The following is a 26,245-nucleotide window of genomic DNA, read 5'->3' on the forward strand; positions in this document are numbered from 1 at the left end:
TCAGAAGCCATCATCACTGCTATCAAAACCCAGGTCATAGAGCATATTCTTCCTTGGCTCCTTGCACTGAGGGGGCTCTTTTCTGATGCTGAGGTCACTGAACCAGCTCATCTGTTGGTCCCCCTGGGAACTGTGAGAAAGCAGGCTGTTGTCTTGGGAAGCATGCCCCCTGTACTGCAAGAGATTCCCTTGCACTGCCCTTGCTGTCTTACTGGGCATGACTGTTCCTCTCAGAGCAGAGCAGACTGGTTTTGTGGGGCTCCTGGGGCCCTGAAGATGCAGGGGCTGAGCAACGGGTTCCTGCCACCCCTGGGGGGGCCTTTGTGGGATGGAAACTGGAGGGTGAGGATATTTAGAATTGGAAGCACAGGTTTTGCTTGGGGTTTGTTCTTGCTTCCTGGCTAGGAGCCTGCTTCTGGGGGCTTTCCTGGGAGGCTGCTTCTTGCCTTTCCCCCCTCTTTCTACAGTTCTGCCTTTCTGTTCAGTCACCAACCTTTGTTCACAAGGGTTACATGAAAACATGCCTTTGGCTTGACATTTTTGGCAGGTGTTCTTAATGCTGGTTGCAAAGTTGTTTAAATCCAGGGATATAAGCCGCGAAGCTCCTTGGGAAACCAGGTCCCTGTCTTCAGGCATCTTGTGGCCCAGGATGCCAGAGCCATCATTCTCAGAGCCTGTTTTAGTACAATTCTGGCAGTTAGTCTGCACTGCCTTGTCCTTGATTTGCCTGTTTCTTTTGCCAGTTCCAACTGCCAGCGGCACAGCCTCTTCTTGGAGAGCACTACTCTTTGCTCCCTCACCCCAGACGCCAGACTCCCCAGGCCTCAAGGAGCCCACACTAAGATTGCATGCAGCAGGGAGAGCCTGGGCCTGCCACATAACTGGTTCCTCAGAGGCATATTTCTCCTGCCTGGTGAAACTGAGGCTCTGGGCCAGAGGTGGTGAAGTCTGAGAAGCACTGTCCTTCACATGTCTGGGTATCCGAGAGACAGAGATCAATTGATTTAGCTCTGCTAGGACACTGGGCATATTCAGCTGGCCTAGCTGCTCATACAGCTGCTGGAAGTCCTTACTCTGCTGAGCAACTAAAACTTCAAAGTGCTTCAGGTTGGACTTCATTTCTATAAACTCTGCTTGTCTCTAAAGAAAGGCAATGAGAAAGAAGGGAGTTACGGACAGTGCAACTCAGAATGCACAATATAACATGTGAACAAAACAAAGGATGGGCCAGCAGATCAAAACCTTGTCCCTTGCTGGGTACTATACAGGGGATACATGGCTACACTCTGGAGCAGGGTCCCTAGGGTCCACATCATGCCAGAGAACCTTGGGAAAGGAAGCTGGCCTCTACCCTGGCCTGTTACCAAGGGGCCTGTGGTGGCCTCTGTTCTTGGCTGAAATTTGCAATTTTAAAGGTGTCTCTCTAGGTCTTAGTAACAAAACCATAAACACACTTGAGGAAAGGGGTCAGGGTCTACACTTACACCTTCAAATCTCTTTTGCAGCTCAAGGATGGCCTGTTCCATGTTGCATTTGTCCCGCACTGTTTCCAACACCAGATCACTCTGGGCCTTCATGGTCTCTTGCACTAAATACAAAACAATGACAATTCACCACATGAAGACTATGCTATGCCCCCCCCTGCCCAGGCCACAGTCGTGGAGAGGGAGAAGCTGGAACCCGGCACGGGCTACCAGAGCCTGCTCTGCCAACACCCAGAACTCTAGCCATCCAGATCAGCCCTGGTGAGGAGAGAAAGTAAGAACAGGGTGGTTCCTCCACTGTCTCTTCTTCCCTCCCTCCCTGAGAACATCCTGGCCAAAGCAGACTCAACCTTAGCACCTGCTGGGGACTCTGAAACCTGCTGCCCAGATGATGGCACCAACGTCCTCTTTGGCCAGCCTTCTTGGCCCTGTCATCAGAGTGATCTTTCTAGAATGTAGATATGATCATGCCTCCTCTAAAACGGTCACTGGAACTTTCAATGGTACCCCACAGGCCACTGGATGAAGTCCAAATCTTTCAATAAATTGGCTAACAAGACCCAGGCTCACTTCCCTTTGACTCACTATCCTCTGCATCTCTGCGTTCTGCCTAAGCAATCTCTCTTCCACCATTGGCTTTTTTTTTTTTTTTTTTTTTTGCGGTACACGGGCCTCTCACCGCTGTGGCCTTTCCCGTTGCGGAGCACAGGCTCTGGACGCGCAGGCTCAGCAGCCATGGCCCACGGGCCTAGCCGCTCCGCGGCATGTGGGATCTTCCCGGACCAGGGCAAGAACCCGTGTCCCCTGCATCGGCTGGCGGACTCTCAACCACTGCACCACCAGGGAAGCGCTTCACCATTGGCTTTTGAACACGCTGTTCCCTTGGTTTACAGTACTCCTGCTTCCATCCCTCAGGAATGGGAGAAAAAAAAAAAAGGATCCTCAGAATGATGGTGAAGTCCTAAGAAGAGGACATAAAGCATAGCCTGCCCAATCTGGAGCTGGAGGCTGAGCTCCAGGCAGGACACCTCTAATGAAAAAGTGAAACAGAAAGACTCCCCAATGTGTTTGAACATATTAATTGGAGATTTACAGTTTTATCTGAAGGTTTATTATCAGACACTGTGCTAGGTGCATGGAAACAATCTTGAACAAAACTACTTACATGAACTTTGCAGTCTTGAAGAAGAAAAAAATAACAAGTAAACAAACATGCACATTAATAAATGAAAATTGTGATAAGTGCTCTAATAGGAAATATAATAAAAATAAGAGGGTGGGGGCACCTACTTTAGATAAGGTCATCAGAGATAAGAGTCATGTAAGGTGAAACCAGAAAGATAAGGAGCAGCTAGCCCTGCAAAGATTAGGGAGAGGTTATTCAGCTAGAGGAAACAGCAAGTGCAAAAATTCTGAGGCAAGAAAGAGCCTGTGATGACTAGGAATAGACAAGCCAGTGTGGTCTTGGGGAAAAAAAAGTAAAAAGTGGTAAATTTTATGTTATGTGTATTTTACCACAATAAAAAATGTAAGAATTTTTTTAGAAAGCAAATTTTCTATTACTCAACGCAAGTTAAATTCAATGTGTCAACCAATTAGAAAAAGGGTGTTTACTTATATTTCAAGTACTGGATTCCTGCCCCTAAACTCAATTAGTGAAATATTTTTCCAGACATCCATGTTGATATTTGTAGTAGAAAGCAAATGTAATTGTCCTACCCTAGTTGAGTTCCTAAATATCAATGTTTCTTAGGAACAGAAAATGAGGAAGGCAAGCAAAGTGTTCAATTCTAGATTCAGTACTCAGTAAGCATCAGTCTGTGGTCCCACATATTCTTTCTTTGTCCTTGGGAAACATATGTTCAGGGTCTTCTCCTTTAAAGAGCTTTTGTATTGAGGTATTACTTCCAAAGTCTACTGAATTTTTTTCTTTTAAAAACTATAAAAGGGGCTTCCCTGGTGCGCAGTGGTTAAGACTCTGTGCTCTCAATGCAGGGGGCACAGATTCGATTCCTGGTGGGGAATCTAAGATCCTGCATGCTGCATGGCGCAGCCAAAAACAAAACAAAACTATAACAGTATAAACAGGCATACAATGAAAAATGATCGAATCTCTCCCATGAAGACCTTGGTCCTGCTTCCTGGATTTAACGTTAAGAGCAGTTTCTGGAATTTTGTATCAATACATGTGCATATCCACGTTTAGGTTATAGATCCTGTGTGTGTGTGCACGTGCAAGCGTGTGTGTGTGTGTGTGTGTGTGTGTGTGTGTGTGTGTGTTCTCTAGAAGGAGACTCATTTCATTTCTGCTTTGTCTATAAACAAATTTTTAGCTTTTTAGTGAAAATGCCGTTTAAAATCCACTTCCATATTCTGGACAATATCTCTAGTTTCTTTCTCCCTCCCTTCCTCCCTTTCTTTCTTTCTTTTTTTTTTTTTTCTGCAAAAAGCTTTATTGTTTCCATTTGGTCCAAGGCTTGGGAGAGGGGTCCAGGGTGGTTAAAAAGCTGCCTAGTGGCTGCAGAGAGGGGCTTCAGGTAGAAGCCCTGACACCAGAGGGGCTCCTCAGAGGCCGCTGGGCTCTGGAGGCTCTTAGTCATGCTTGAGGGTGAGCCTTTGGAAGAGGTACTGGCCCAGCCCAGCCTGGGGACCAGCCAGCCTGGGGAGATTAGTCAGGTGGTCGCCATCTTCTTGATGACCTTCACCTGCTCCTCCAGGAAGCAGCTCTCCCGGAAGTCAGAGAGGTGGGGGCCTGTGCGGGCAGAACCTAGGGCGTGCAGGTCCACAAGGACCTGGTTCAGGTTCTTCTCCCTGAGCACGGCGGCTTCCATAGCGTCCTGGGTTTTACCCCACTCATCTTGAGATAGCTTCGGCCGCTGTGCTGGTTTTGCCTTTTCAAGAGACACTCGGCGCCCTCACGATTCTCCTCAGCCAATTCACAGAAAAAGTGGCCCATGCCCTCCAGAGCTACATCATCACTACCAGAGAGAGGTAGGTGTAAGAGGCCTGCAGATGCATGTTGACCAGGCAGTTGACGATAGCCTCTACCTTGGTGGAATAATTCTGACGAATCCGGGAGCTCATGGTTGATGGGTAATAAGGAGTTAAGCTCAAAAAATGGTGTTGGCTGGTCCCGGTGGCCGAGGATAGCTGAGTGGCTGATTGCGAAGGTTGTGACTGGAAAAAAAGGATGGGGGTTGGTCAGAGTTTGGAGCAAGGGGCATCCCTGCATCTGTTCCATCCAAACACTGTTGAAGTAAGAGACAGATCTGAGGGACCGCTGAGCGCACTGCCAATATCTCTATTTTCTTGTGAAGATGATTTTGTTTAGGGACTTCCCTGGTGGTCCAGTGGGTAGGACTCCGCACTCCCAATGCAGGGGGCCCAGGTTCGATCCCTGGTCAGGGAACTAGTTCCTGCATGCATGCCGCAACTAAGAGCCTGCGTGCCACAACTAAGACCCGGTGCAGCCAAAATAAATTAATTAATTAATATTTTTTAGAAAAAAGATGATTTTGTTTGGCTTGAGGCGTCCCAGCACTGGAGCTTACAGGCTGTTGGGTGGGGCCAGGTCTCGGTGCCATGGCCGCAAAATGTCTGCCTCCAGACAGAGTTCACGTCCCTGCTATGTCCACCACCAGCTTTTATGACCCCAGAGAGAGCCATAGCCATCCCCAGGAGACCCTCCAATACCAGCAGGTAGGTCTGGCCCCGACTTCTGTGAAGTCACTGCTTTTGCCCTGGGACCCCGGTGCGTGCAGGACCTTGTGCACACCCTCCAAGCGTGGAGTCTCTGTTTTCCCCAGTCCTGTGGCGCCTGCAATCAAGCCCTGCTGCCCTTCAAAGCCAAATGCTCTGAGGGCTCTTCCTCCCCATGCCAGACCCCTAGGCTGGGGAGCCTGGCACGGGGCTCGGAGCTCTCACTCCTGTGAGAGAACTTCTGTGATATAATTACTCTCCAGTTTGTGGGTCGCCCACCCGGGTGGTATGGGATTTGATTATATTGTGAGTGCGCCACTCCTACCGTCTCGTGGTTTCTTCTTTATGTCTTTGGATATAGAATATCTTTTTTTGGTAGATTCCAGTCTTTTTTTATCGATGGTTGTTCAGCAGTTAGTTGTGATTCTGGTGTGCTCGTGAGTGGAGGTGAGCTCAAGGTCCTCCTACTCGCCGCCACCTTGTCTCTGTCCTTGAAGATGATTTTGTTTATTTCTATTTTAGTGATTTGATAAGGGCTCCATTGAGATGAGGTCATATTCTGATGCTTTTCCACTAATGGCCAGTGATTCTCCTTTAACACTAGTTTTGCTCTCCCTGCTGTGCTAATGAAAGCCGCCTGAGAAAGGGTCTGGAAGCCTCCATGTACAAGAGGAGTTTGCTCAGTCCCCCTTTTTCTCAGGATACCCTTCCCAATTTTCACTGACTGATCTCACTCCTCCACAAGATGTGTCCTGGAGCAAACTATGTGCACATAAGCAGTACCTTGCTGTTTTCATTTAACAATTAATAAATATTTCCATTCCAACATGGTTCATATAGATGGACCTTACTCTGCTCAACAATTATATGTGCCTTGCTCAGAAAGGCATTGCTCACTCTAAAATTATAAAAATGTTGCTCATGCTTTTTACAGTTCTTTTAATGATTTAATCACCACACAATATATTGATTCATATGGAATTAATTTTGACGTATGGAGTTATCTATTTTCCAAAAGAGTCATTCTCTGATTTTGATAGTGGCCCCTCCTTTTTATTCTCCTAATGACCATATTTTTCAATAGAACTTATATGTATTAGGTGAAAGTACTGCTTTCTACTAATTACCCCACCTAAACCCAAGACAAAGTGAGATGTGGATGCCCTTGGTAATTTATTCTATTACTCTGGTCCTTGGTGTCCTCAGCTGAAGAAGAAGAGGAGTTAGATTAGATGGCCTTGAGTGATCCTTCTCGTTGTATAGGCAGAATGTGACTGGGGAAAGATTTCATGACCTCATTCTGTGAAGGTATGAATTACATAATAACCCAAGACAGTGCTTTCACATAGTATCTTCCCTCTTCCCTTACAAGCACAGTGAGTGCATCCTGAAAGCCTGCAGAATGCACTGACTGGCAAGTTCAGTGCTCTAGGCTAGCTGGACTGGGCCTAGCTATATGACAGGGGATTTGCCTGGTTCCTCTCTCAATGACTAACTTCCTGCTCCTGATCACTACCTACCAAGAAAGGGAATGATTCTGGACAGGCTCCTTGTGCCTATTTTTAAGAACAACCTGGCTTTTAATTAATGTAGTGCCACAGTGTTTGTTACTGTTTGCCTTATCAATGTGGCTCTCTTGAGTCTTAAGCTCTGAAAGTTAAGAAACCGTCAGGGGTGAAGGATCAGGATCCCCATGCCTACTATAAGCCAGACTCAGTTCTGCTCCTCTCTCTGCCTTCATTCTGTGTTGGGGCCTTGAGCACTTCCATTCCCTATTCTGGGCCTTAAATGCCACACATTTGCTGCAATTCTCCTTTTTGTACTTCACCCAGTTTTAAACATAACAAGTAAAGAGAGTGCTTTCCTTGCACACTTAAAATGAGTTATTTCCAGAACTGGTTTCCAAGCAGATGCACAGTTGCCCTGTGTGTGGGATATTCAGGTTGGAAGCCAGCAGACAGTACAGTGCTTCTTTGTAGACAGATGGGGATTAATTTCTAAGTTACACAAAGGCATTAATTTTTGTAAATCATGAGCAATCCATCCCATGGCATTTGAATAAGTTGACTTCAATTTGTTTAAAATAAAAAATAAACACACAGACAAATGCAAACAAGTGCACATGCAGTCATCACCTTGCTGTTTAGCTGAGAAGCTGTTGGTTCCAGGGAAGTGTTCACCTAAGGAGACGTGTGTAATGGTCAAATAAGGGCCTGAACCATGGTTTCACCTAAATGTAAATCACTAATTGGCAGAGCAGAGGACTTTACAAACCACAGACTGTAACTGAAATTGAGAAAGATGCTGTGATTCACTACAAAACAGCTCTCATTGAAATGAAGGAAGCAAGAAGAACAGTAGGTGACTAGAGTATTTCTAACTCCTAAAGGAGCACTGTCTTTATTTCTAAGTCCTAAGGGAGCAAGGGAGCCCTTATAGACAGCACAGCCAGCAATTCATTTGAGAACCAGGGATGCCCTTGATTCACTTCAAGCAGTGAGATGAGAAACCTGGTAGAACTATCTGTCCTGAGGCAGCAGGGTTACTGGGTGGAGGATTGGTGCTCCAGAAAAGGCATAGAGGGACCACGGCATTCCCATATAGAGGTGAAGCCCACTACCTAGTTCAGCTCCACATCTCTTCAGGGCTAATCTTATGTACCCATTCTCTCATCTGAAAAACTGTATGGAACCTCACCACTGGCAGAAATCTGGCTAGGGTCAGAAAGTTCACATTCACTGCTCACCAGTGCCCCCTACTGATAACCTCAAACTCGACACTCACATGTCTTGGCCACAGTTTCCAAAGAATCCAAAATAGATTGGCTTCTGGAATTGAGATGTTCCTCAAATTTTTCCACAGATGTCTGTAACTTAAGAAACCCAAAATTAGGAAATAATTCACAGACTGTTGCCTTATTTTATTAACTTGGTGAACTGTCATTTAATGATAAAAAAGGGTAGTTAAAATATTGCTATTCTACACAAACAGAAGTCAATACAATATAATTATTAAACTTCTTAAAATGCAAGATGTTCTAATGCCTTGAAATGTGGCATACTTACCCTGTTAATGCTTTCTTTGATATGGGAAATGAAATTGTATAGAGTCTCACTAAAATAGGAGAGAAAAAAGAAAGTAAATCTTTGCGAAATATTGAAACAGTATGCAACAGAATTGATTCCATAAACATGGCTGGACTCTACCTAGTGCAGCATCAAAACGGTGCTTGATCAGAGTTGAAGACTCAACTCTGAGAAACCTTAGTGCCCAGATGGAAAAAAGGAGAACACTGACTTTTCCTGATAATTTCCAAAGCAAAACATTTTTTTGTTTTTTTAAATTTACTCTACATGGATCTTAAATGAGGTTGCATTTTAGCAATTCAAATGGTTACTACAGTAGAACAGACCAGCTTTCATTTTTATGGCAAACATGGCTTCAGAGGATAGTGATTTCTTTCTGATAGCCCCAAATTCCTGGATACATCTTAATCTAATGACTATTATTTTGACAGTAAGAATGAGATAATATAGAGACAGTTCTGGGAACAATATTAATTTCTAATGAAAAAGAAATTTTCACAATTATTCCTCAAATAAATATCCCTCTTTTGAAAAAAATCAGACAAGGGTCGTCATTAAAAACTTTTACAGATTTTTGTTTTTTTAATCTATACAAATGCAAATCTTTTTTTTTTTTTTTTTTTTTTTGGTGGTACGCGGGCCCCTCACTGCCGCGGCCTCTCCCGCTGCGGAGCACAGGCTCCGGACGCGCAGGCCCAGCAGCCACAGCCCACAGGCCCAGCCGCTCCGCGGCACGTGGGGTCCTCCCGGACCGGGGCACGAACCCGCGTCCCCTGCATCGGCAGGTGGACCCTCAACCACTGCACCACCAGGGAAGCCCGCAAGTATCAATTTTTGAACCCCAATAGGACAACTCTTCATACCAAAGTCTTATGGATGCTCCAAAAGACTATTTTTTTTAATTTTTTTAATCTATGTATAATATCATGTCACATGCAGAGTGACAGTTTTACTTCTTTTCCAATTTGTATTCTTGTTATTTCTTTTTCTTCTCTGTGCCGTGGCTAGGACTTCCAAAACTATGTTGAATAATAGTGGCGAGAGTGGACATCCTTGTCTTGTTCCTGATCTTAGAGGAAATGCTTTCAGTTTTTCACCATTCAGAATGATGTTTGCTGTGGGTTTGTCGTATATGGCCTTTATTATGTTGAGGTAGGTTCCCTCTGTGCCCACTTTCTGGAGAGTTCTTGTCATAAATGGGTGTTGAATTTTGTCAAAAGTTTTTTCTGCATCTATTGAGATGATCATATGGTTTTTATTCTTCAGTTTGTTAATATGGTATATTACATTGATTGATTTGCATATACTGAAGAATCCTTGCATCCCTGGGATAAATCCCACTTGATCATGGTGTATGATCCTTTTAATGTGTTGTTGGATTCTGTTTGCTAGTATTTTGTTGAGGATTTTTGCATCTATATTCATCAGTGATATTTGTCTATAATTTTCTTTTTTTGTAATATCTTTGTCTGGTTTTGGTATCAGGGTGATGTTGGCCTTGTAGAATGAGTTTGGGAGTGTTCCTTCCTCTGCAATTTTTTGGAAGAGTTTGAGGAGGATTGGTGTTAGCTCTTTTCTAAATGTTTGATAAAATTCACCTGTGAAGCCATCTGGTCCTGAACTTTTGTTTGTTAGAAGATTGTTAATCACAGTTTCAATTTCATTACTTGTGATTGGTCTGTTCATATTTTCTATTTCTTCCTGGTTCAGTCTTGGAAGGTTATACCTGTCTAAGAATTTGTCCATTTCTTCCAGGTTGTCCATTTTATTGGCGTAGAGTTGCTCGTAGTAGTCTCTTATGATGCTTTGTATTTCTGTAGTGTCCATCATAACTTCTCCTTTTTTATTTCTGATTTTATTGATTTGAGTCCTCTCCTTCCTTTTTTTTTTTTTTTTTTGCGGTACGCAGGCCTCTCACTGCTGTGGCCTCTCCTGCTGTGGAGCACACGCTCTGGACGTGCAGGCTCAGCGGCCATGGCTCACGGGCCCAGCCGCTCCGTGGCATGTGGGATCTTCCCGGACCGGGGCACGAACCCGTGTCCCTTGCATCGGCAGGCGGACTCTCAACCACTGCGCCACCAGGGAAGCCCTCTCCCTCTTTTTTTTGATGAGTCTGGCTAAACATTTATCAATTTTGTTTATCTTCTCAAAGAGCCAGCTTTTAGTTTTATTGAGTCTTTGTTATTGTTTTCTTTGTTTCTATTTCATTTATTTCTGCTCTGATCTTTATGATTTCTTTCCTTCTACTAACTTAGGGTTTTGTTTGTTCTTCTTTCTCTAGTTCCTTTAGGTGTAAGGTTAGATTGTTTATTTGAGATTTTTCTTGTTTCTTTTTTAAAAATTATTTATTTATTTATTTAGGGCTGTGTTGGGTCTTCATTGCTGTGCACGGGCTTTCTCTAGTTGTGGCAGACGGGGGCTACTCTTCATTGTGGTACACGGGCTTCTCATTGCAGTGACTTCTCTTGTTGTGGAGCACAGGATCTAGGTGCATGGGCTTCAGTAGCTGTGGCACGTGGGCTCAGTAGTTGTGGCTTGCAGGCTCTAGAGCACAGGCTCAGTAATTGTGGCACACGGGCTTAGTTGCTCCGCGGCATGTGGGATCTTCCTGGACCAGGGCTGGAACCCGTGTCCCCTGCATTGGCAGGTGGATTCTTAACCACTGCGCTACCAGGGAAGCGGGTCCTTTCTCTCTTCTCCTCCTGGGACCCCTATAATGCGAATGTTGGTGCACTTAATGTTGTCCCAGAGGTCTTTTAGGCTGTCTTCTTTCTTTTCATTCTTTTTGCTTTATTCTGTTTCATGGCAGTGAATTCCACCCATTCTGTCTTCCAGGTCACTTATCCATTCTTCTGCCTCAGTTATTCTGCTATTGATTCCTTCTAGTGTATTTTTCATTTCAGTTATTGTATTGTTCATCTCTGTTTGTTTGTTCTTTAATTCTTCTAGGTGTTTGTTTTTTAATTCTTCTAGGTCTTTGTTAAATGTTTCTTGCATCTTCTCGATCCTTGCCTTCATTCTTTTCCTGAGGTCCTGGATCATCTTCACTATCATTATTCTGAATTCTTTTTCTGGAAGGTTGCCTATCTCCACTTCATTTAGTTGTTTTTCTGGAGTTTTATCTTGTTTCTTCATCTGGTACATAGTCCTCTGCCTTTTCATTTTGTCTGTCTTTCTGTGAATGTGGCTTTCATTCCACAGGCTGCAGGATTGTCCAAAAGACTGACTTTAAAAGAAGAATTTGATAGAACCGTTTGGAAATCTACAAACCTTATGGTTTTATGAATAAGATTAAGACATTACCTTAAAACAATAAAAATATTAAAATGAAAAAATTAAGGATGAGAACAGAATGCTATTAAAGTATAAAAGCAGAGACTAAGAAAGGGAACTTATAAATTAAAAATAGCAGAAATTAAACAAATAGAATAACTAGAAGATACAGTATGGAAATATGATGGAAAATAGAGCAAAAGACAAAGAGATGAAAAATAAGTAGGTAGTAAAAAAAAAAAAAATTAGAGGATCAGTGCAGGAGATTCAATGCATGCCCAAAATTGCAGATCCAGGAAAAAGAAGAGTGAAAAGGAGGTTTTCAAAGATATAATAAAAGAAAAATTCCCCAAACCAAAAGACACAAGTTATAGGTCAAAAGTAATTCCCCAATGCCCAGGGCTATGACAAGGCACATCAAACCACATTGCTGTAAAATTTCCAAACTCTAAGGATAATGAGAAGATCCTAAAAATTTCCAGAAATAAAAAAGCAAGTGACATACACAGGATCAGGAATCAGAATGGCAGCAGACCTCTTAAAAGCACACAGAGAGCTATAAGACAATGCAGCCATGCTTTACAAATTTTGAACAAAAAGAACTTCCAATCTTGTACAAGGACATAGCTGTGCCAATTGCTTGTAGTCATCACCTGTTCTGAGTGGTCAGTACTCAAGTTGGGTTTTTTTTAAATTACTTTATTGAGGTATGATTAACACACAAGAAGCTGTACATATTTAATGTATACAAGTTTGGAGATAAGTATACAACTGTGAAACCGTCTCCACAATCTATGCCATAAATATATCCATCACCTCCAAAAGTTTCCTTTCACCCTCTTTTATTTATTAGTAGTAGGGATAAGAACACTTAAAAAAGATCTACCCTCTTACCAAATTTTAAAGTATACAACAGAGCATTGTCAAGTATAGGCACTATGCTGTACAGGTCTCTAGGATTTATTCATCTTGTATAAACTGAAACTTTGTACCCTTTGACTAATTCTGCCTGTTTCCCCCACAACTCCCCCAACAACAACCACCATTCTACTCTCTGCTCCTATGAGTTTGATTATTTTACACTCATATAAGTGGTAGCATATAGTTAGTATTTGTCCTTCTATGTCTGGCTTATTTCATTTAGCATAATGTCCTCCAGGTTCATTCATGTTGTCACAACTGGAAGGATTTCCTTCTTTTTTAAGGCTGAAGAATATTTCATTGTATGTACATACCACATTTTCTTTTCCATTCATCCACTGATAGATATTTAGGTTATTTCCATGTCTTGGCTATTGTAAATAATGCTGTGATGAACATGAGAGTGCAGATATCTCTTAAAGATTTCAATTCCTTTGAGTATATACTTAGAAGTGGAATTGCTGGATCATATGGTAGTTCTATTTATAATTTTTTGTGGAACCTCCATGCTGTTTTCTAAAGTGGCGGCACCAAGGAATTCCCTGGCAGTCCAGTGGTTAGGACTCCGCGCTTTCACTGCCAAGGATGCATGTTTGATCCCTGGTCGGGGAACTGAGGTCCTGTAAGCCACGCAGCATGGCCAAAAAAAAAATTTTTCTTTTAAATTAGAAAAAATAAAGTGGCTGCACCAGTTTCTACTCCCACCAACAGTGTACAAGAGTTCCCTTTTCTCCATATACTTGCCAGCATTGTTATTTTTTTAATGATAGCCATTCTGACAGGTGTGAGATGATATCTAATTGTGGTTTTGATAAGCATTTCCGTGATAATTAGCAAAGTTGAGCACTTTTCATATACCTGATGGCCATTAGTATGTCTTCTTTGGAGAACTGTCTATTCAATTCCTTTGCTTGTCTTTTAATCCAGATATTTTGTTTTTTTGTTTTTGTTTGTTTTTGCTATTGGGTTGTAGGTGTTCCTTATATGTTTTATATTAACCTTTATCAGATATATGGTTTGCAAATGTTTTCTATCCCATGGGTTGCCTTTTTGTTTTCTTTTTTTCTTTTGGCTGCATTGGGTCTTCATTGCTGCATGTGGGCTTTCTCTAGTTGCGGTGAGCCAGGGCTACTGTTCGTTGAGGTGCATGGGCTTCTCATTGTGGTGGCTTCTCTTGTTGCAGAGCATGGGCTCCAGGTGTGTGGGCTTCAGTAGTTGTGGCACGTGGGCTCAGTAGTTGTGGCTTGCACGCTCTAGAGCACAGGCTCAGTAGTTGTGGCACACGGGCTTAGTTGCTCCACGGCATGTGGGATCTTCCCAGACCAGGGATCAAACCCGTGTCCCCTGCATTGGCAGGCAGATTCTTAATCACTGTGCCACCAGGAAAGTTTGCCTTTTCATTTTCTTTGTTTCATTTGCTGTGCAGAAACTTTTTTACAGTTGACCCTTAAACAACATAGGTTTGATATTCATGGGTCCACTTATATGCAGATTTTTTTCAATAAACATAGTTGGCCCTTTGTGTTCGAGGGTTTTGCATGTGCAGATTCATCCAGCCATGGACAGAAATTTCCATCTGCAGTTGGTTGAGTTTGTGGATTCAAAACCTGAAGATATAGAGGGCTATGGGACTTGAGCATCAGTGGATTTTGGTATATGTAGGGTCTCCTGGAACCAATCTCCTTTGGATACTGAGGGACGCCTGTAGTATGATGTAATCCCACTTGTGTATTTTTCCTTTTGTTGCGTGTGCTTTTGGTGTCATATCCAAGACATCATTGCCAGGACCAACGTCAAGAAGCTTTTTCCCTATGTTTTCTTCTAGGTGTTCTATGGTTTCAAGTCTCACGTTTAAGTCTTTAATCCATTTTGAGTTGACTTTTGTGTATGGTATAAGATAAGGGTCCTTTTCCATTCTTTTGCATAAGGACCCAGTTTTCCCAGCATCATTTGTTGAAAAGATTATCATTATCTCATTGTGTATTCTTTGCATGTCTCATGCTGTATTAAACATTTAAAACATAACCTCTGGGCTTCCCTGGTGGCGCAGTGGTTGAGAGTCCGCCTGCCGATGCAGGGGACACGGGTTCATGCCCCGGTCCGGGAAGATCCCACATGCCGCAGAGCGGCTAGGCCCGTGAGCCATGGCCGCTGGGCCTGCGCGTCCGGAGCCTGCGCGTCTGGAGCCTGTGCTCCGCAATGGGAGAGGCCACAACAGTGAGAGGCCCGCGTACCACAAAATAAAAGAAACAGAAAAAAAACATAACCCCCTAAATGGTCCATATAATAGAGTACAATGCAACCACAGAAATGATTTTGTAGATGAAACAGAAATATAGTCATTTAATATTATTAAATTTAAAAAACAGATTGCAGAATAGTCCATAGGAAACTATCCCATTTTTATTTTTGAAAATACACAAAAATAGGGCTTCCCTGGTGGCGCAATGTTTAAGAATCCGCATGCCAATGCAGGGGACATGGGTTCGAGCTCTGGTCCAGGAAGATCCCACATGCAGCAGAGCAACTAAGCTCGTGCACCACAACTACTGAGCCTGCACTCTAGAGCCTGCGAGCCACAACTACTGAAGCCTGTGTGCCTAGAGCCCATGCTGCACAACAAGAGAAGCCACTGCAATGAGAAGCCTGTGCACTGGAACGAAGAGTAGCCCCTGCTCGCCGCAACTAGAGAAAGCCCACGCGCAGCAACAAAGACCCAACGCAGCCAAAAATAATAAATTAAATAAATAAATTTAAAAAGAAAGAAAGAAAATACTCAAAAATAGAGCAGAGTTAGTGGTGGTTCACAGAGTAAGTTGATTCAGAGGCAGACTTGAAAATCTGACAGACCCAAGATCTCTGCCCAAAACTCCCACTCAGTTTAGATGTGCTCCCTTGGATGGAGTCTTTCCTGACGCCCCCAGTCAGAGCTGGAAGCCTGTCCTCAGGGCTCGCAAAGCATTGGATGAAACCTCTACTACAGAATCTACAAATTTATATTTAGAGTGAAAAGTCTAGATTCTTTATTTTAGTTTGTTCTGCATCTGACCCTCTTTCCTGTTTGAGGAGTTCCTCAGGTTAGGGATCTTAGGGAGGAGTAGAGTCTCTCTTTCCTCCTCTTGAGGCTGAGGGTGCCAGAGGCTTGCTTTCTGAGCTTTTCCTGAACCCTGAGCTCTCTCCTTACACATGCCTTGCCAGACTGGGAGTCAGGAGAAAAAGACTGTGAGCTCTCTTTTCTGGTCGCTATGGCAATAGTAGTAGAAAGATGGAGCGCCATGGGACTGATAAAATTGCCCAGGACTCGGGACTTCCCTGGTGGTCCAATGGTTAACACTTCGCCTTCCAGTGCAGGGGGTGCAGGTTCGATCCCTGGTCGGGGAGCTAAGATCCCACATGCCTCGCAGCCAAAAAACAATAAAACAATCACCAAACCCCCCCCAAAAAACATAAAACGGAGCAATTTTGTAACAAATTCAATAAAGATCTTAAAAAGGGACCACATCAAAAAAAAAGAAAAGAAAAGAAAAGTGACCAGGACTACACTGACTACAATCCAGGGAAGGGTCTAGTGCATTCTGGGCAGGGGGTAGTGGGCAGCAGAATCTGCCCTGGACTAATTTTGAGACTTTGTTTGGGAAGTTGTCCATGGCAGGTAGTTGTTGGCAATTGTACAACTGTGGCAGAAACTTAAATTGGCCTCATTTTCTTCCTTGGAAATTAGATTCTTGATCCTCACCCTCCATGCACTGCCACCCAGATAGATGACATTCCCAGACTCCCTTGCATCTAGGTGTGGCCATGTGAGTAAATTTTAGCCACTGTGAGATATAAGCAAAAGTGTTGCATGCAACTTCCAAGAAGAATCCTAGGGAATTCCCTGTCAGTCCAGTGGTTAGGACTCTGTGCTTTCACTGCCATGGGCCTGGGTTCAATACCTGGTCGGGGAACTGAAATCCTGCAAGCTACATGGTGTGGCCAAGAAAAAAAAAAGAATCCTAAAGGGACAGGAAGATACCCTTCTTCCTTCGCTCATCCATCAGCTGTCTGGAACTGTGATGTAACAGCTGGAATTGCAGCAGCCTCCAAGCAGTGTGAGGATGGCAGGGGTGGGGGGGTCATACTTTAGGGATGGCAGACCACACTGCTGGAAGGAGCCAGATCCTTGAGGTCCATGAAGCCATTATTCTAGCCCTGGACCACACACTTCAGGATGATTTTTGCATTAAAGAAAAATAAACATCTTTTAAAATTTTCTATTATTATAATGAGAATGAGTGTATATACGTCAATGCAGCTGAACATAATCCTAACTAATAAAATGAACCACCCAATATCTTTTAATAATTTTTAACACTTTAAAAAATTTAAATTAACATAGAAATTTGTATGTGTGTGTGTATATACACAGTTCTATGAGTTTTAACACAAAATTAGGATTCATGTAACCACCATTACAACCAGGATATAAGACAGTATCCAAAAAAATCTTTTATGCTGTCTCTTTGTGGTAAAGTCCAGCCCACACCCATAACCCTTGGTAATCACTGATCTGATACCCATCCCTATAGTTTTGCTTTTCTCAGAATGTCATTTAAATGGAATCATAGAGTATGCAACCTTTGTGATTTCTTTCGCTTAGCATAGTGCTTTTGAGATTCAGCCATGTTGTTGTATAGCAATAGTTTATTCCTTTTCATTGCTGAGTAGTGTTCCGTCGTATGGACATACCATTGTTTGTTTATCCATTCATACATAGAAGGACATTTGAGTTATGCCCAGTTTTTGGTGATTATGAGCAAGGCTACTATAAACGTTATTGCATAGGCTTCTGTGTAAACATAAATTTTCATTTATCTAGGATAAATACCTAGGAGTAGAACTGCAAAGCCATATAGTGAATTATGTTTAATTTTATAAGAAACTGTCAAACTTTTCCAAAGGGGCTGTATCATTTTGCAATTCCACCAACAAGATTTCCATTTGGTCTATATCCTTGCTCGGCAATTGGTATTTTCAGTTTTTGTTTGTTTTAATTTTAGCCATGCTAACAGATAAGCAGTAATATCTCATTATGATTTCAAGTTTTATTTCCAAAATGGCTAATGGTGTTGAGAAACTTTTCATGTATTTATTTGCCATCCATATGTTTTCTTTTTAAAAAAAATTATTTTATTTATTTATTTTTGGCTGTGTTGGGTGTTTGTTGCTGTGTGCAGGCTTTCTCTAGTTACAGTGAGTGGGGGCTACTCTTCCTTGTGGTGCATGGGTTTCTCATTGCAGTGGCTTCTCTTGTTGCGGAGCATGGACTCTAGGCATGTGGGCTTCAGTAGTTGTGGCACACAGGCTCAGTAGTTGTGACTCACGGGCTCTAGAGCACAGGCTCAGTAGTTGAAGCACATGGGCTTAGTTGCTCTGTGGCATGTGGGATCTTCCCGGACCAGGGCTCAAACCCGTGTCCCCTGCATTGGCAGGCGGATTCTTAACCACTGCACCACCAGGGAAGTCCCCATGGTTCATTTTATAATCTATTTGTGGTCCTTAGGTTATTCATTGGTTATGAGACTGATCTGTTTTCTCAAATATGACTGATTAAAAAATAAGAATCTGGGTAATGGATATCCATTGTCTGGTGTGCCCAGCATCCAGCTCTAATGGGGAATTGCTTCTTTCTGCATCCACAAAGTGATTCTGGTGAGGACTTCCAGTCACAGCCCCCTCCCCTTACCCCCCCACAACCTAATAAACAAGCCCATCAGAAGCTTTCACTAGGATTTTCAAATTGTAACTAAGGGGTGAGAGTCTCTTTTTCTGTGTTAATAGGAAGCTGATCTCTAGTAGGAGAGAATGAAGTATAGACGGAGAGAGAAGCACAGAAAAGAGACAGATTCTGATTTCATTTCATTCCCTGTCCTTCCCAGATTGGTTAAGAGAGCTAATATATCCTCCTTTTTGTCCAGGCTAGTTTGAGGTGGGTTTTTATTTGAGTCATAACAAATGCAATCTGAATGATTAAGGCTTCTTTTGAGATATCTTAACCTCATATGCCCTTTCTATACATTTGGGAAAACATGTACTTTCAAAACACAATATGTAAATCCATGTCTTATTGATTTGTAGCATCTCTTTATGTTTGAACTCGGTACCATGCCTTATCATTTTCCTGCTTCCAAATTTACAGTGGTATGCTTTCTCTTTCTCATTTAAAAATTTCTCATTCTGCACCACATTTCTGATAAGCACTTATTGACAGAAAACAAGGAATCTAAAATCTTGGGGGTTGTTTTTGCCAGAATTTATTAAAATTATGATTTTCTGCTTAGCATTTAAATCAATATTGTAAGCTTGAAATTTTTTAAATAGAGAAGAGATTCTTCAGTGTCCTTATCATCTGTTCTCTCTATATAAATACTATTTATTTTTTGCCAGCCATCTTGTAAATAATCATTAACAGAAACTCATTTCTGGGAATTCCCTGGCGGTCCAGTGGTTAGGACTCCATGCTCTCACTGCCGAGGGCCTGGGTTCAATCCCTGGTCTGGGAAGTAAGATCCCACAAGCCCCATGGCCAAAAAAAAAAGAAACTCATTTTACTACAAAAAAAAAAAGGAAATGAAAAATGAAATAAAGAAAGGAAGGGAGGGAGGGAGGGAGGAAGGAAATATCAAGAAGGACTTAATGTTTCAAAAAAAGTTTTTTTTAGCTACAGAAATCTTATTTCTTTATTTATTTGTTTGGCTGCACTGGGTCTTAGTTGCGGTATGCTGGATCTTTTTTTTTTTAGTTGCGGCATGTGGGATCTAGTTCCCCTACCATGGATCAAACACGGGCCCCCTGCATTGGGAGCATGGTGTCTTAGCCACTGGACCACCAGGGAAGTGCCTTAGCTACAGAAATCTTGATCAAGTAAAATGTAATACAAAAGCCCAGAGAACAAAAAAATTAAGACTAATTTATCTGAAGCAGTAAGATGAGAGGAGCCTGATCATCTGCAGTACTCTACCATTGTTATGAGTCCTAGAGCCTAGATTCCTAGGGGAAAGAAGTCTGTCAGCATCTGGGAAATGTTTATTTATCAGCAGAATCAAACACTTCGTATAGAGCATTTTGCTTTTCTCTCTAAAGGAATGTAAGTATACAGTGGAAAAGATACCTAGTCTTTTAAAGAATTCCTAATTTTAAAGAATTCCTAATCTAGAATTTTTAAAGAAATTCTAGCTTTTTCGACATGAAAGTACTAGTGGTGATGCTAAGTGATACATCTTTACTGTTACAGAAATAATAAAGTATATTTCTGCTTGGGTGTTATGATTTCTATGATACCTAAAGATGTCCTGTTAATAACTTACTACCAAGAAATGAACAAGTTAATTTCCTCAGTGACTGCCACTTATTCATTTACAAATTAATATAGTAGCCCTAATATTTGCTTATATATATACACACACATATATATGTAGTGAATAAGAATATGTATAAAATTTAGGGTATATCTTTTTTTTTTTTTTTGCGGTATGCGGGCCTCTCACTGTTGTGGCCTCTCCCGTTGCACAGCACAGGCTCTGGACAGGCAGGCTCAGCGGCCATGGCTCACAGGCCCAGCCGCTCCGCGGCATGTGGGATCTTCCTGGACCTGGGCAAGAACCCATGTCCCCTGCATCGGCAGGCGGACTCTCAACCATTGCATCACCAGGGAAGCCCTAGGGTATATCTTTAAAAATACCATTTCAAAGTGAGAAAATCAGCCTGAACTATGACTTAAGAATTCATGTGCTATATTCTTGACCCTAAAACAAATATTAACTAATTTCCTAATTCTGATGATCTGAAAAAAAAAATTAAAGGGCAGAATTTTAGGCAGAATAAATATAACATTACTTGAATATTGCATTTCTCTGAGAAGTTCTTTAGCTTAATATTTAGAGAGCTCAAAACTGTGGCAGCCATAAGTCACAGTGACAAGAAAACAAATAAAGAGTAATTATTAGATGAGCTGTAAAGGCAAGAATGCTATCATGCTGAAACTGAATTTTTCGACTACTGACATTCCATTTTCTGCTTCGCTCAGAAGAGAGGAGCTGTTTCATCCACTTGAAAGGTTTGTGTACCTGTCACATTTGTCTTTTGCAGTTTTCTTTTTCTCCTCAAACTGTTCCAAGAGGCCTTTTGATTTTCCAACTGACAAAGGAAGAGGAAATAAGCCTCCATCTTTTGTATCTCTTCCAAATAGCTGGGGTTTTGTTTGGTACTTTATGAAAATACTAGGTTCACTCTGTTCAATGGAAAAAAAAAATCATAGCATTTCACACATAAAAATATTTATAGCATGCACTATTTTCTATACAAAGCAGAGTCACACTTAAGTGCAAACCATAAAATACAATATAGCATGTAGTATTTCCTTTTTATTTCATATGTACCAGAACATTATATTAAAACAAAGCAACTCTTTTTACTAATATAATTTCTGCCTTACCAGACCAGAGGTATTTAAAATGTCAGCTAAAATGGCTTAAAATCAATTGCATAAATTTAAAGGCAGCAACAGAAAATTATGCTGTCTTGAGATGATGTGTTAAAGTTTTTATATTAATAAGTTTAATTCAAATTGCTGTTGCTCAGTTGCTGATGAACTAAACTTGTTGATAAATTTGACTGTGATGCAGGCATATGGTGAGCCATTTCCTGCATTCTGAGGCAAAACTTACTCTGGAACATTCAGGCAGTACATTTACTCCTTCATATCACTGAGTACCAAGTTTTGTACTAAAATATTTATCTCAGATCATACCTTAATAACTTAAAGTATTGACCTAATCTTATTCATTAAGTCCCTATATGATGCAGTTACGTCTGTGTATAAAGTTAGATCTGGTTCTACATCAAAATAAGTAAATATATAAAAATATTTCTGACTCACAAAATAAGATAGGCTGGTCTCAAAAAATCAAGAGATTCTGTTCCTCATTCTGGCCCTTATTCATCAGCTTAGGCCTCAATATCCTCATCTCCTTCTTCAAGGAGTTAAATGTCATGCAATATTTGGCACTCCCTAGGAGTAGTCAAAGTACTTGCACTATTCTAATATATTGTTTTAGTAATGGAAGAAAATGCAAATATAAATATGTTTTCCATTTCACACTACCAAGTCAAATGAGTCACCAATCAAGCACAAATCTATTTAGGACAGTAATCCTTAGAGATGTACAACTCTAAAATATAACCCAGCAGAATAAGTCTTCTTTACAGTTTATGTCCATAATGACTGTGAAACATGTGCAGAGATTCTGGGATTCAGACTTACAACCAGAGAATTCTGTTGTGACTGTTTTGGATGTCTCAAGTGGACACCAAAGTCCAAGGGTGTTGACGGGGTCTCTGAACTTTCTGGACAGAACTGGGATCCAAAAAGGAACTGGGAATCACTGAGACCAGAGTAATCAGTCTGATTATTATTCCAGTTAGATGACTTAGTGGCCCTGAAATTAAGCAAGAAAATACAAGTATATCAAGTGGGCAAATGAAACCATAATTCAAAACTATTTTAGAATATTCTGGGCAGAATGCTAGCTTTTTTTGACCTCCTAGTCCCCTGCACACTGCCAGTACTACATGTAAAGAAACAAGGAAATTTTGAATGCCAGACATTTCAATTACAACAACCTGGGAACAATCAGATGGAATTTCAAACATTAAGGACTAACACCATTATTCCTTGTACTATAACATTATGTACTATAACACCATTTTGGATATCAAAGTTCACAAAATCTTTAGGGATTAAGAGAACATTATCTTTTAAAAGGTTGAATTTGTTCATCACTAAGGGAATAGATTAAAAATAAAATATGGCTTATGCATATAACTGATGCAGTAGTCAGAAGCTATAAGCTAGATTTACATATAACCATATGGATAAGTCTCAAAAATATAATTTTTGAGTGCAGAAAAAGTAAAAATTTAATGAACTCTCTCATACATTAATGTAATTTATAAGGATACATCATACACACCAAACAAGTATGTAACTGAGTATGTAGAAGGTTAATTGGAAGGATACATATTAACTCTCCTAGATTGTGTGTCTGTAGGGAAGGAAAGGAGCAGGATTGGAGGGAGAGAAGGAGCTATAATACAACAAACACAAGATAGACCTAGATATGGACTGAATGTTTGTGTCCTCCAAAAATTCATGTGTTGAAGCCCTAAGCTCTATTTTGACAGTTTTTGGAAATGGGGCCTTTAGAAGGTAATTAGGGTTCGAAGAGGTGAGGAGAGTGGGACCCTCACGATAGGATTAGTGTCCTTTTTTTTTTTTTTTTTTTTTTTGCGGTACGCGGGCCACTCAGTGTTGTGGCCTCTCCCGTTGCGGAGCACAGGCTCCAGACGCGCAGGCTCAGCGGCCATGGCTCACGGGCCCAGCTGCTCCGCGGCATGTGGGATCTTCCCGGATCAGGGCACGAACCCATGTGCCCTGCATCGGCAGGCGGACTCTCAACCACTGCGCCACCAGGGAAGCCCAGGATTAGTGTCCTTTTAAGAAGAGACACCAAAGAGCTTGCCCTCATTCTTTCTCTCTCACCATGTGAGGACACAGAAAAAGGCAGCTGTCTGCAAGCCAAGAAGGGAGTCTTCACCCAAAACCAATCATGCTGGCATAGGGTTCTAGGACTTTCAATCTCTAGAACTGTGAGAAAATAAATTTCTGTTATTTAAGCCATCGAGTTTATTATACTCTGTTATGGCAGCCCAAGCAGACTAAAATAGGCCTCATCCAGACTGAAGAATATGATCAACTCAGGTTTGCACAAAGAAAGATCCATTAAACATTGTGTTATTCCCTTTCACACTTTTAGTGTCATATCCTTGCTTGTTCTAAATACTTCCAGCTGTGGACTTCCAAATTGCTTCCCATGGATACTTATGCCAGTCTAAATCTCACATATGAAGGGGATAATGATATTGATAATGATACAATCACACTTGAACACAGTGTACTAAGCCTACTACAGAGACAGCACATAAGTGGACAGACAAGTAAAATATATAGTCTTCAAGTTTTACTTGAAAGACACCTCGGTAACAATTTGTGTTACTTAATGCTGTTGTGTAACCCAAGAAAACATGCTTTTCATTAAAACACGTACATGTAGATCATTCCTTTTCCAAATGTTAGATTTAAAATAGATAGCCTATAAGTACATATTCTAAGCTAAACGAATCATTATTTATTAATACAAGACAAAAAGAAACCCTACTTGCTCAGAACAGAGACATTATTTTGACTCATAGAATCATTTTCTAAGATTAGCTAAGGTAATAGGCTGCACACATATAATATGATTTGCATAATCACTGCTCAAAATAGCTAAATAGCTCTCTGTGTCTCCCCTCTTAGGTCAAAGAGAATAATTAGCTGGGCTGGAAAAGAAACAGCTCTGTAAGCCTACAGAAGTCCTGTAGGATTCACATCTTAAAGCTACGATCTGGAATTAAGCATAGATTTTTCCCCCCTACTCTGTATCAATTGTAAGCTCTTTTCTTCTTTTTAAGAGAAACAACAACAACAACGTTTTAGGTTTTTTGCTGTCTTTAGGAAGGTGTTAGGAAGAAAAGAAACTATCCAATGATAAAAGCATACCAAAACAATTGGAAATCCCTTAATATATACTACTTCTGGGGTACGCCCACCAAGTTAGCAATGGCAGGCCTACTGCATGGCTAGTGGACACCAATATAAGTACCTCAGTGGAGTAGTAGAGGGGGCAGTATCTCAATGAGCCCTGTCAACAGTTGGAGTGGTTCTTGATTTCATGGTGCCTACAAATTGTACTACACAATTGAACACTTATCTGAACATTGTCTTGAGTTTGATCCTTGCTGTTTCAACAGCAATTGCTCCAAATGAGGTGAGAGTTTCCAGATGTTGGACCATGTCTAACTCTCATAGTCCCTAGGTCCAGTGCTGGACAGAGTCATTACTCAATTAACACACATAGCCATTGATACTGCTTTTATAATCAGAAAATAGGCAAAAGGAAAAAGACAAATATGGGAGGGTGCAGTGGTGACAAGAGAGGGAAGAGAAAGGGAAGAAGCTATATCAGGTAACCCTATTACTATAAACTAATAGGAAGGGGAGCCTGTTTCTATGAAATCAGTGCAACTATAAGATCCTCTTAAGTATCAGAGTATATAACCAGAAAACTTACCCAGAGCCTGAGGGAATACTGAGCATCTCTTTGATATTCCAGACATTAAAATTCATGTCTTATAATTATTCCTTTTAAAAAGAAGAGAGGAACATTAATTTAAAAGATTAATATACTATAATTTTTTCCAAAGATTACTGGTGACTATTATATGTAGACAAGGACATCTCAGCAGTTATATTCACATCCAATTGGTGAAAATACCCATTACCTATGTGCCAGAAATAGGTTTTGTGGTTTGTTTGTTTGGGGGTTTTTTTGCAGTTAAATTGCATACAAATTCCCCTGCTTAATACCAGAGAGAGCCCAGCCACCTGTGAAACAGTAAATTTGCCTTCCATCCTTTGCTCTCTTGTTTCTTGTTCTGCCACCCTACTAATAATCTGCTTTTAGAAAAAGACCAATAGGGCTTCCCTGGTGGCGCAGTGGTTGAGAATCCTCCTGCTAATGCAGGGGATACGGGTTTGATCCCTGGTCCGGGAAGATCCCACATGCTGTGGAGCAACTAAGCCCATGTGTCACAACTACTGAAGCCCACGCGCCTACAGCCCGTGCTCCACAACGAGAGAAGCCACCATAATAAAAAGCCCATGCACTGCAACGAAGACCCAACACAGCCAAAAATAAATACATAAATTTATTTAAAAAAAAAAAAACTGGCAATATTGTCCAGCTTGGTTCACAGGTAAATTTTACCAAACATTTATGGAAGAAATTATACTAATTCTCTATAATCTCATCCAAGAGATAGAAGCAGAGGGAACACTTTCTAGCTCATTCTATGAGCTGAGCATTACCCTAATAATATAACCAGACAAAGACATTACAAAAAAAACTACAGACCAGTATGTCTCATGAACATAGATGCACAGTCCTCAACAAATTATTAGCAAATTGAATCCAACAATGTATAGAAAGAATTATACACAACAACCAAGTCATGCAAGGCTAGTTCAACATTTGAAAAATCAATTAATATAATCCATCACATCAACAGGCTAAAGAAGAAAAATCATATAACCATATCAATAAATACAAAAAAAGCATTTGATAAAATCCAACATCCATACATGATAAAAACTCTCAACAAAGTAAAAAATAGAGGAGAACTTCCTCAACTTGATAGAAAACATCTATCCCAAAACCCAAAGCTAACATCATACTTTTTTTTCATTTTCATTGGAGTATAGTTAATTTACAATGTTGTATTAACATCAGACTTAATGGTGAGAAACTAAAAGCTTTCCCACTAAGATCAGGAACAAGGCAAGGCAAGGATGTCTCCTCACCTCTCAACACATCATATTGGCACATGATCAGTTAGACAAACCAGTAGAACAGCAATAGATCTATTTGAAAATGTAATAGTCTATTATAATATAGCAATAGATCTATTTGAAAATGGAAATGTAGTATGCATATGATAAAGGTAGTATCTCAGATATATTGGGGACAGATAAACATTTTAAAAAGTAGAGTTGGGATAACTGAATGGCTATATGAAAAAAAAAGCGGATCTAGTCCTTTCACCATATACTACAAAATATTCCAAATGGATCAAAGATGAAATAAT

At 41.1% G+C, this 26,245-nt stretch overlaps 1 protein-coding gene and 1 non-coding gene across 2 annotated transcripts; one reads left to right on the top strand and one right to left on the bottom strand.

The window, feature by feature from the left end:
- On the bottom strand, positions 1 to 24,728 carry IHO1 (interactor of HORMAD1 1). Its single transcript, XM_030867104.2, has 7 exons — positions 24,673 to 24,728; positions 21,765 to 21,939; positions 20,569 to 20,732; positions 8,249 to 8,297; positions 7,968 to 8,055; positions 1,485 to 1,588; positions 1 to 1,140 (listed from the first exon to the last, which is right to left on the bottom strand). Exons 1-7 carry the CDS (start codon positions 24,726 to 24,728, stop codon positions 1 to 3), a joined length of 1,776 nt encoding a protein of 591 aa, XP_030722964.1.
- TRNAG-CCC (transfer RNA glycine (anticodon CCC)) lies at positions 4,821 to 4,893 on the top strand. The gene has a single exon. It is a non-coding gene; the product is annotated as a tRNA-Gly (tRNA).
- Positions 24,729 to 26,245: the final 1,517 nt, after the last annotated feature.

Source organism: Globicephala melas, chromosome 11 (assembly GCF_963455315.2).
Source record: "Globicephala melas chromosome 11, mGloMel1.2, whole genome shotgun sequence".
In the NCBI taxonomy this organism is placed as follows: domain Eukaryota; kingdom Metazoa; phylum Chordata; class Mammalia; order Artiodactyla; family Delphinidae; genus Globicephala; species Globicephala melas.